The sequence below is a fragment of the Eurypyga helias genome, unplaced genomic scaffold (genome assembly GCF_000690775.1).
Source record: "Eurypyga helias isolate BGI_N326 unplaced genomic scaffold, ASM69077v1 scaffold24153, whole genome shotgun sequence".
Classification (NCBI taxonomy): Eukaryota; Metazoa; Chordata; class Aves; order Eurypygiformes; family Eurypygidae; genus Eurypyga; species Eurypyga helias.
In genome coordinates, this window is record NW_010240980.1 from 9,379 (window position 1) to 20,005 (window position 10,627).

Sequence of the window (10,627 nt, forward strand, 5' to 3'; positions counted from 1 at the left end):
GCTGCTGAGAGGACCAGAGCTGCTGGTCTCACTTCCACTTCTCCAGTGGGGATCTGCGTGGCCTCTCACTCTGCTCATGGACATATCACCCACCGAGAGGGGCGGGAGGGACCCACTGTGAAGTCGGTACTCAGAGAGTGGCAGGTTTGGCTCCAGCGGCGCCTCCTTCTTGGGAACCGGCTTGGGGTTCTCCTTTTGCCTCAGGACATCAGCTTTGGTGGCTTGGGAGGGCTGCATGGCACTGACCGCAGGGGAAGACCTGGTGGGAAGCAGGCTGGCAGAGATGGGGCAGGACCTGCTCCTGGGCGGCTGGCTCTCTCCGGCTCTCTCCATGGTGGGCGAGGAAGAGGAGTCCACGCTTTGAAAGAAAGGCACGTTGCATCGCACAGGAGAGTAACTCCCCAGAGGGGATGGGCGGGTTGTCTCAGGGCCAGGTTTCTTCATGCAGCCATCATTTCGGGAGGCAGCTCCATCGGCTGAGCGCTGGATCAGGAGCGTGCTGTGGGCTTGGCTTCCTGCCGCCGCCGACTGCTCCACCAAGGAGGCAGAGGACTGGGAATTGGAGGAGAGCTGCTGGTTGGCAGGCCGGTTGCTTGATAAACTGTAGAGCTGTGAAAGGCTGGAAGCAAAATGGCTGTGCAGGGCACGGGCCTTGGGTGGCTTGCAAAGGAAAACAAAGGGCTGGATGGGCAGAGTCGTGGGACGCTGGTCCTTGCTGTAGCGTACCACAGGCTTGCTGTCTGTACCACCACCTTCGGGAAAAGAAAAGGGAATAAAGTGTGAGGATGGTCAGGGGACAATCATCAGCAACCTGGTAGATCGCAGGCGAAAGGGAATGTGCCCTCAGCTGCAGGAGGAAGAGGATGAGGTAGAGTGACACATGCAACGTGGTTCACGTCCGAACTGGTTACACACATCCTGAGCTGGCAGGGTAAAGACATGTGGCCCCAGAGTTTCCAGCTGTTGACAACTGTCTGGAACTGCAGGGCACTGCACTGGGGACTTCTCTCTTCCGGCAGGGCCACCAGCTTCCCATCTCTTCCACATTCCTTGCACCCAGGGCAGCACAAGTCATGGCCCCAGGTGCCTGCCCTTGACCTGGCTCTGCCTGGGCAGTACCACAAAGACAAGGCCCAAGGCACTGTGGTACAGCAAGATTTCTTATCCTGAAGGACCGTCCCCTCCACATGCACTTAGAACTCACCCTGCCTCGCACAAGCGTTACACACAACAGCACTGCAGCTCTGTATCCCATATCACACCCAGTGCTGTTGCAAAGGCTGCTTGCTTCCCCTTCTCCCTCCCTCCTCTTTCTTCTGTGACTGTTCCTGCTCTGAGCACACAGCTTCCTTCCTCCTCCTGCCTGTACCGGATCCCAGCAGGACACTCCTATCCAAACCAGGACCACAGCAGAATTAGGAGATTCCAAGCCTGGAAGAGGCAGGTCTGCTCAATCAGGGACTCACAGGGATGTCCTAAGCAGTGTGCAGGGCTGATCCATGCGTGCCTGCAGCTCCTAGTGAAGCCACAATAACCTGACTAAGTGGAAGCGTGACACGCTGTGCACAATACACACAGCACTGGGTGCACACCTGGGCTGACTGGGATCCCTGATCACCAATCACACCACATCCCAGTGCAGCCTGGCAGCTTCTGCCCTGCTTTTGCCCCGCTCCTCCAGCCCACAGTAAATCCCGGGACACAGCACCTGTCCCAAGCACAACCCCAAGGTTACCTGCTGTCTGTGGGGTGTGCCAGGCCTCTCTCCCTGTAGCTAGCCTTTGGCAGGGCTTGCTTTCCCTCTAGCCCTTTCTCAGACCCCCTAGGCTGGCATTCTGCTTTCAGCTGGTACAAGGCAGCTCTGCCTCTACCTCCAGCTGCGGGCAGGAGCTTTCCACACAGGGCTAATGCCTGCCTTACTGTCACAGTGCAGAGGAAAGGACTGCAGCATGGGGTACAGAAACTGCTGGGATATATTATCCTAAGAGCTCCTGTCTGACCCCTCCTCCCTGAGCAGGTCTTGCTCCTTCCTCCCTCTGCAAACCAAGAAGGATGCTCCCAGCAGAGACTTGCCCTCCCTGACATCCCAAAACCTGCCTTCCCTGCCATCCTGCAATAAGTGCGTGTTCAAAACCCAATAAGCAAACATGACAAGACATAAAAAGCTCTTGCTCCAAAGGCCAAAATCTCTCACACACCTGTCACAGCAATGAGTGACATGTTCTTCCCATCTCCTGCCAGAAGTCTTCAGGGCATTAAATGGAGAGTCAGGTTCTTGGCACAGCAGGGACTATCTACTGCAGTAGTCTGGTCAGAGCCCCATTTTAGACAGGCTCTTACCTGTGAAGCAAGTAGAACTGCCTAGAGCAGAGACAGGTCTCTTGCCATGCTGGAGAAACGGCCGTACCTCTGATGGGGCTGCCACACAGCTTCCTCACCAGAACAGGTAAAGGCAATACCAAGGGGGAAAGCAACTCTTGTACTACAGGCTTTCTCACAGGGGTATCTGGGACAATCGCCCTCCAGAACCTTTGCTGCAATCCAGGGCATTGTGGAGTATATGGCCAGGATATTGCAGCACAGACACAGCTTCTCTAATCTCTGCAGGCCTCATGCTGTAAGTCCCAGCAGAGACCATCTGAGGTCCCTGACCCTGCATGGAGACGACAGCGCTGGCTGTGCTTCCTCCCTCTGACACCTGCCCAGTGTAGCTCCAAAGGAGAAAGGCTAAAAACTCCTCAATGGTTCCCTTCCCTTTGTCTGCTGGGAACACAAGTCTGCTGAGCATCTTCACGTCTCTGTCTTAGGAGCTAAAGGCAGGTGGTTCTCAGGGAATGGGGGAGTACAACACCCTGGAAGGGACACAATCCTCCAAGCTGCACAGACCCCTAAGTGCAAATGCCATGTCCTCCCTTACACAATACAAGAGGTTTGCAGAAAACCTCAGAAGGCTTTACAAGTACAAAGACAAGACTCTTGCACCGATCTGGGTCTGAAATAAGCACAGCAGGGCTTTGTCCCAGGGAGCAGTAGATGAGGAAACAAACTACACAGGCATTGGTCTCCCATCGCCATGCAGACTCCCAATGTCCCAAACAGCAGCCTTTCTTTTCACTTCTCCATTCTGCCTAGTTTGGCTCCTTACCGTCTGCTCGGGCTCTAACATCCCTTTGTCCGTGGCCACTGGCAAAGCCACCTGAGAAGCTGGTATCTGCCTCCGTCAGCAGGGAGAGAGAGGCTTGCTCACCTGCCCCATGCCCACTGGGGACCTTCTCGCCGGAGACCGAGTCTTTGGTGGAACACAAAGCCTGGCCATCCCCAAAAGTGTGATTTAAACAGAAGCCCTCGCAGCTCCGGTTCAGGCCGTGGACGAAGGGCATGGGTGGAAGACTCTGGCTGCGGCGAGCTCTTTCTTCAAGGAAGGTTGGGCAATCCCGCTGTGTCTCGGGAATAGGGGAGAACTCCAAGGAGGAATCACCGCTGGACCGGAGCGGTGGGGAGGTGCCATTCTTTCTCCTGCCTTTAGCCAGTTCGGCAAAAGAAGTCACTCGCTTCGGCGGGGAGCTCTGGATGGGTATTGCTGGACTTTCACTCAGCTTGACTGGACAGCTCACCATGCGCTCCAAGGAGCCCAGCCTGCTGCTGGGGCTCCTGTCCAGGTTCTGGTCATAGCTCCTGGAGCGCTGCCGGCTTGCGTTGAGGTTAGGCGGTGACACGTTGACGTAGACCTGACCCTCTATCATGTTCTGGGTGGTTTCTCCCTTTGCCTCCTCTTCACTGCACTCCACGTTGCTTTCGTCTTGTCTCAGGTCAGGCCTTCTAAACAGGTAGTATTCAGTGGGCTGGGCTGGGCTACCTTTGGTATGGTCTTCCGAGCAGCTAGTTATGGAAGATCCTGCCGGGCTGGGGGATGACTGGGAAGACAAGTCACATGTGACTAACTTGTAATAATTCTGAGTAGCCACAACAAGCCGTGCTTGGCTCTGGAAGCAGGCAGTGAGGTCTGAGCTCTCCGAAGTGCAAGGCTCACAGTGGAGGTGGTAGGAGTTGCAGTTAGCATCAAGGACAGGTGAGGAGGAGCTTTGACACCCACACACCTTCCCTGAACTTTCTGGGTGATGCGACTCGCAAGACATCTTGGATTCCGTGGGTGATGAATGCAAATCCAGGTAAAAAGCTCCTGTGTCTGAGTGGCTGCAGAAGGAAGAGTCACAGGAGAGGTTGGCTGAATTCAGGTTAGACCGAGAATGGCTGTTCATCTTGTTGTAGAGAGCACTGAAGTTCACGAGCACCCCATCGGAGCTGTTGCAGGAAGAGTCACTGATGTAGCCCATCTGTTGGTCAATCACTTCAGATTGACTTGATGAACTGTAGCAGCGACAGTGCTGGAGCTCAGAACTGGAACAGCTGCACGTCCGGCTGTGCAGGGCATCCTGGTTCCTCAGCGATTCACCCGTATTCTGGTTCCACTCTTGGTCACCACCATCCAAGGAGAAGCTGGAGGAGCTGCCGCGATGGCAGCTGCACTCATCCAGCTCCATACGTTCTGAGGCTTGGTGGCACCGGTTCGCATTGTTCCTCTTCTGGACGTCATCGCTGCTGATTTTGTCCTCTTGCCCATCTACCACACCGGACCGGCTGGCCATGTTCCAGGATTTCACAATGTTGTTGGAGTCGTGGAGGTGGAAAGGGGGCAAGGCCAGCTCGTGCAGATGAAAGGGAGGTTTGCCAGCCACAAGTGAGTTGTGAAGATGGAAAGATTTTTGACCAAAGTCATCCCCAAAGATACTGAGGTCTTCACCCTCAGTCAGAAGGAAAGGGTTGTGTCGCTTACTGACACTGGGAACAATCACATCCCTCACTTGGCCTTCTTTGTTGTCTGAGGCCTCTGCTGAGGTTTCGGAGGTCTGTAGAAAGCTGCTATACACCAAGGAATCAGCCTGTGAAAGGTCTCTGTCTGGAAGGGCAGTGGTCCGTGTAATGCTGAGCTCTGGCTGGCAGAAGGGGTTGGTCCTTTTGCTCACGGAGCAGCACTGTCTATCGGGGACCTGGCAATGCACCAGGGGAATGTGATGGACAATCAGCGTCTCACCAGTCAGTTTGGGTGGACTATCCATGGTGAGGAATGCTCTTCAGGACATCAGTTAATCTGGCGCTACCCATGGACAGGTAGGGCTGCACATGAGAGGCAGTGAGGACGCTTCTCATGAGGGAATTCAGATACCTAGGGACAGACAAAAAAACAAAAGGAAGTCACCTCTCAGGAAAGGCAGTCAACACTTAAAGCATTCTTGGTTTGACCGAAGACTTCATGTGCCAATGAGAACCAAACAGACTGGTCTTTGTCAGCACAAGAACCCAAGCACAAAGTCCCGAGATGTCCTTCTACGGGAAATGCATCACAATGTAAAACAAGTATGTCCCACTCCCTGCACACTCCTGGGACAACACTTATGCTTCCAACTGAACCCTCTCAAGCTTATCTGAAGGGAGCTACTGATGTTCAAGTAGCCAAAGGGCTGCACAGGCTTTGGGCCAAATGACAACCACGCTGTGGATGGCACTGTACCCTCAGAGGAAAACAGAACTGAGGAGTCCAGTCCATCTTCTTGTACTGGATTCAGTATTTTTGCCTGCCTTTAGGCACCTTGAACTTTCCTTTAAGGACCAAACACTGAACAGTTTAGAGAGACACAAGTCCAGGCTGAGGCTGGAAAGCAGGAATACACTGGAAGAGGAAAGCAGCAACAACCATTCCACTCCAAAATCCAGGGACACCCATGAGGGCCTGAGCCATCTTAACGTTGTCAGGGGAGCATGCCAAAGAACACAACTACTTATGTGCACAAGGGCCTCTCACACAAAAAGGATGGGATGACTTCAGTGGGGCGGCAGGGAGCCACTGATGATGGTTAAATAGGTCCCACACAGCATATTGCCTCTGCTGACCTGTTGCTGATGCTTAAGCCTCAGATCAAACTGGATCCTCTTGAGGTCAAGAGGTGTCCAGCTGACCGTTCTCTGACACTCTGCCACATTCCCTGTGTCACTTACCTGCTTAACTTATTACCTGCTGCACTTCCTAACAGTATGGCTGCCACAGCTCACACCCCAGCAGCTGTACGGGCAGGGCTCTGAGCCCCACTCCCTCAGTGTGCAGTAAATAGCAGGTTCTCATACAGCCAGAAGAATATGTCCACCAGCATTTGATATCAGAGAGCAGAGAATATATTAATGCCTCCTTCCCCATCCAACCCAGATGTCCATCCTGCAAGTGCCTCCAGGACAGTCTGGAGGAGTTCTCCCTCTTGCCTTCCCTTCTACTTGTCAGAGAAGCCAACACAGACAAGCGCATGGGAGAGCAACTGGGTCTCCTGCCAGCATTGACCTTCAGACTCCAGCAAGTGGCATTCACAGCAGCTGTTTTTGTCTGCCTTATCCCAGTATTTGTGACTATGGGATAACAATGGATTTGGAGCAGAGCTGCAAAGGCACATGGTAGCCCAGGTTGGAAATTTTGGAATGTGGGATAAGCAAAGTTAGAATAACAGTGTAAGCAATGAGACAGCTCCACAGAAAGATCAGGAACTTCAGTTCTTTCAGCTTCATGGTGTAAGAATAGCAATTGAATGATGCTAAAAAAAATAATGATCAAAAGAAGTACTTTCCTCCCACGCACAGTAGCGCTTCTCACAGACACAGGATGATGCTGGCAGGAAAAAAAAATCAAAGGTGGAATTGGACCTATTGTTTACAGTAAACACCCAATGATGTAAAAGTTAATGCTAATACCAGTGCTGCCAAACAGATAAGCCTTCTGGTAGACTCTACTAAAGACCATAGAATCACAGAATCACAGAATGGTTTGGGTTGAAAGGTACCTTGAAGATCATCTAGTTCCAACCCCCCTGCCATGGGCAGGGACACCTTCCACTAGGTCAGGCTGCCCAAAGCCTCATCCAGCCTGGCCTTGAACACTTCCAGGGATGGGGCATCCACAACTTCCCTGGGCAACTTATCATGAGACCTACAATCATCATGAGACCTACACAAGGGGCACAGTCACCCTCATGTCTGCTTCTCCCAGGATGTTTCACCCAGGACTAGGCTCTGAATTAGACCTGGACCACTTGGACCTCATCCAGCTGGACTATTGCATGACCCTAAACTCTCCCTCACCTATAGTCTCTCTAATGCCTATATCATCATTAACTCCCTTTTCAGGTACTTCTCTGTCTTGCAAGCCTCTGTCTCCTTTCCCACAGCTGCTGCCACAGAGGCTGAAAGGATTCTGTCCTTGGTTCCCTGTGGGAAGATCTTTTACATTAGGGATTCCCAGGATCATATTGTTCAAGAACCACTGCAGAAGAGCAGCTCCTGACCCTGTGCCTCGCACACACATGCAGAAAGTAGTGTTCAACAGCTGGGGCAGTGTTCATGCCCCATGTTGGACCTTGTGCACCACCGACGGTACATGCCGCAACAGGAGCCCCTATTTATCCTGTGTTCCCCCCTGGCAGCACTATGGGAAAAAGCCTTCCCTGCCCTTGTCTTTGTAGCTGACTGAAATGCTTAGATCACATCTCTCCATAAGGGTCTACTGTATTTTGAGTGTTGCCACAATGCAACCACTTGAAAAGCATCATTTTGAGGAGACAGACTGTGATGACAGCGCACTTCACTGCTGAAGCGCTGTGTCTCCGCTGTCTCTGGGGAATAGGTCCTTGGAGCCGGCTCCCAGCGCCAGCACCGGTGTGCTGACAAGCCCCTCTTCACGTTGGTGCAGAGGCTGCTGTGGGAGGACAAGGCTTGCACAGGCACACTTGGACATTTGACAGCCAATGTCCGGAGAGCTGACACACGGCCATTTCCCAGCTGTCTCTCCGGAGCTCTCGCTGCAACATGCAACTCTGTCCAACATGCAACTCTGTCCAGCTCTTTGGTCTCAGTGGCAGCAGTTTCCCGGGTGGACTGAGTCACTGGCTGTTGCAGATGCTGCAGCAGACGGATGCCCACTCTGCCTGCACCCACAGTCACTCCCAGCACAAGGCTCTGAGGTTCGATACCACAGGTGGCATGAAGCCAGTCCCTGCAGGTGCCAGGAGCCGTTCTGACAGCTTCCCTTGGGATATGCATGACTTCTTTTGTGCCCTGGATACCCCTCCTCTCCCTCTTGGGAGACATCTGCTGGCTTCCTTCTGTCTTTGGGATGCAAGGAGGTTGGCAACAGCACTGCCAGCACAGGGATTATTCAGTTCCAAACACCAGAGCATCCTCCGTGGTTGTACCATCCCTTCACCCTCCCTCCCTGATTCTGGAAGGCTCTAGAAGGATCCTCCCTCTTCCTATTCAGAGTCTGGCAGTCTGGGATTGACAGTGGGGCATAAAATCCAGCAAGCAGAGTAGTTTCAGATTCTGTTGGCTTTGATCAGCTCTGTGTAAAGCCCTCACACCTCTCTGCAAGGGTATTTTTCCAGATATGGATAGACAGTCTGTACCTGGCTTTTTGCCAAATCAGTTCACTCTTCTCATTTATGCCTTGCAATAGCATGAGCCCACGGTGTGCTGAATCCTGCTCAGTCTCACACATATCACAGCAAACACAGCATCCAGCCACAATCCCTGCCCAGAAAAGCGTGTTGTGGCAGTGCAAGGCAGGGAGACACGCAGGGAGCACCATGACTCTAGAGACACCAGCACAACAGCCATTTTATTTGCAAATTTTTGCAAATAAACTGCTTCATTCCAGCCAAGATCATACAGAGCAGAGAAGGATGGCTTTTTGTGACACATCTATGGTGTGGTGTGCCATTGCTCAACAATGCCTGTACCCCCAGGTATATATGTAGATGACACAAACTCACAGCTGCAGCAAAGCTCTAGGTAAGCAGAAGGAGGTGAGTGGTGAGCAACAAAGGAGGGTTCAGCACTGATCTGAGAGCTGCCTGCCAAGCGGTGTCTGAGCTTCAGAAAGGAGGCTGCAGATAACAGGGGCATGCAGCACCTTGCAGAGCTGAGCCCTTCAGGCTCTGCACTGCATACCTTTTAATTCCTAGCTGAGCATTTCACAGAGGCTCCCAAATCCCTCCTCTGTCGTACCCTCAAATACTGAGGACGTTGTGCTAATTTAAGGGCAGTCAGTGCAGCTCCATGGCTTCTGGAGTATAACCTCCTGCCTCCGCAACACTGCTGAGAAGATGCAGAAGCCATCAGACCTGGCTTCAAACCGGCCTGCGAAGCTCTGCTTCAATTAGAGGGGGCTGCAGCAAACACCAGCCTTGCCTCCAAGGGCTAATGCGTTAGGTGTGGTGGTCACACACCTCCAGGCATACCTCGCTATCTGTTACCGCTCCAGCCAAGCTTTTGGAGTTCTATCACTGATTGCTTAACGCCCTGCTCGGCTCAGCACTATCAGCTGCACACATGGGGCGACGGGGTTCAACACACAGCGACACAAGTTTCCTCATAAAATATAAAGCAATACTGGAGGAGGCAGAAATAAATGTGATTTAAATGCAGAAGGATTGCACATATAGCAGATAGGATGAAGAGGCAGGAGCAAGGCCACCAGAACCATCAGCTGGAGGTGATGCTGGCTTTTTGAAGGCTGGCTTTTCTGAACAGATTACTGTTTCTACAAATTTCAGTCACTTCAGCTATGAATTCTGAACGCTCAATGCAATCCTTTAACTGTTAAGGTTCTTGTGACCTCTTTCTGAATGGCTATGGTTTCACTGTCATCATCAGCTTCCTCAGATGGACCAGGACCCACCAAGTCACTCAGGTTAAAAGCTGGGCATTCAGTTTCATAGATGAACCAGCAAAAATACTTTTGTGTTGAAGCTGTTTGTTCTTTAAGAGTTGTTCTATATGAATCCCTGACTCCCACAAAGCATTCACATTAACAGGCCTGAAGATACCACACAGCTCTACAAAACAAGCACGAGCAGAAACACTGCAAAAAGCAATGTTTTGTGTAAGCTGGCAGACTGGGGCACAAGACAGACATCTCCCCTTGGCTCCATGGGCAGGGATAATATTCAGCTTAGTCCCTAAATGTCTACCTCCAGGCAAAAGGGCTGGAAGATGAATCCAAACTGAAAATCACTCTTCAGACGGCATGGGAGGTCTCAGGGCTCACTGGTTCCAGCACTGGTTTCCAGAATCCCAGTAATGCATTTCATCCCTGTGCCAGCTTTGTCACTACTAAAGCTGCCAGAAAGTACTGAATGGTTTTAAAAAATACCGAACAGGAAAATTCCAGCAACCTGGAGGACATTCAGGGAGCAGCGTGAATGAAGATGATGGGGTGAGGGGCACAGGATGAGTGGCCTGGGAATGGGTCTGCACCCTCGGGGCAAATAAGAAGATGGTATGGGGCACTAAGGGACATGGTTTAGTGGTGGGCTTGGCAGTTCTAGGTTAACAGCTGGACTCGATGATCTTAAGGGTGTTTTCCAACCTAAATGATTCTATGATTCCATGACTGCAGAAAGCCTGTGAGTGGCTGTAGGGCAGAACTAGCTAGTGGAGTTTGTTTGGATATGGGTTTATTTCTCTCCAGCAAATACATCTCTGCCAAATTCACACCTTCATTAAATGCTTTAGTCAATCAACCAGCAAGTTT

General features: G+C 52.0%; 1 protein-coding gene across 1 annotated transcript in view; it reads right to left on the bottom strand.

Moving 5' to 3' along the window:
* LOC104507370 (iporin-like) overlaps positions 1-5,117 on the bottom strand; it is a gene marked incomplete at its 3' end in the record, with an annotated part of 14,489 nt that extends 9,372 nt beyond the window's left edge. The window contains 2 exon segments of the mRNA XM_010148619.1: positions 1-752; positions 3,146-5,117. Coding sequence (XP_010146921.1) covers positions 1-752; positions 3,146-5,117 — 2,724 coding nt within the window.
* Positions 5,118-10,627: the final 5,510 nt, after the last annotated feature.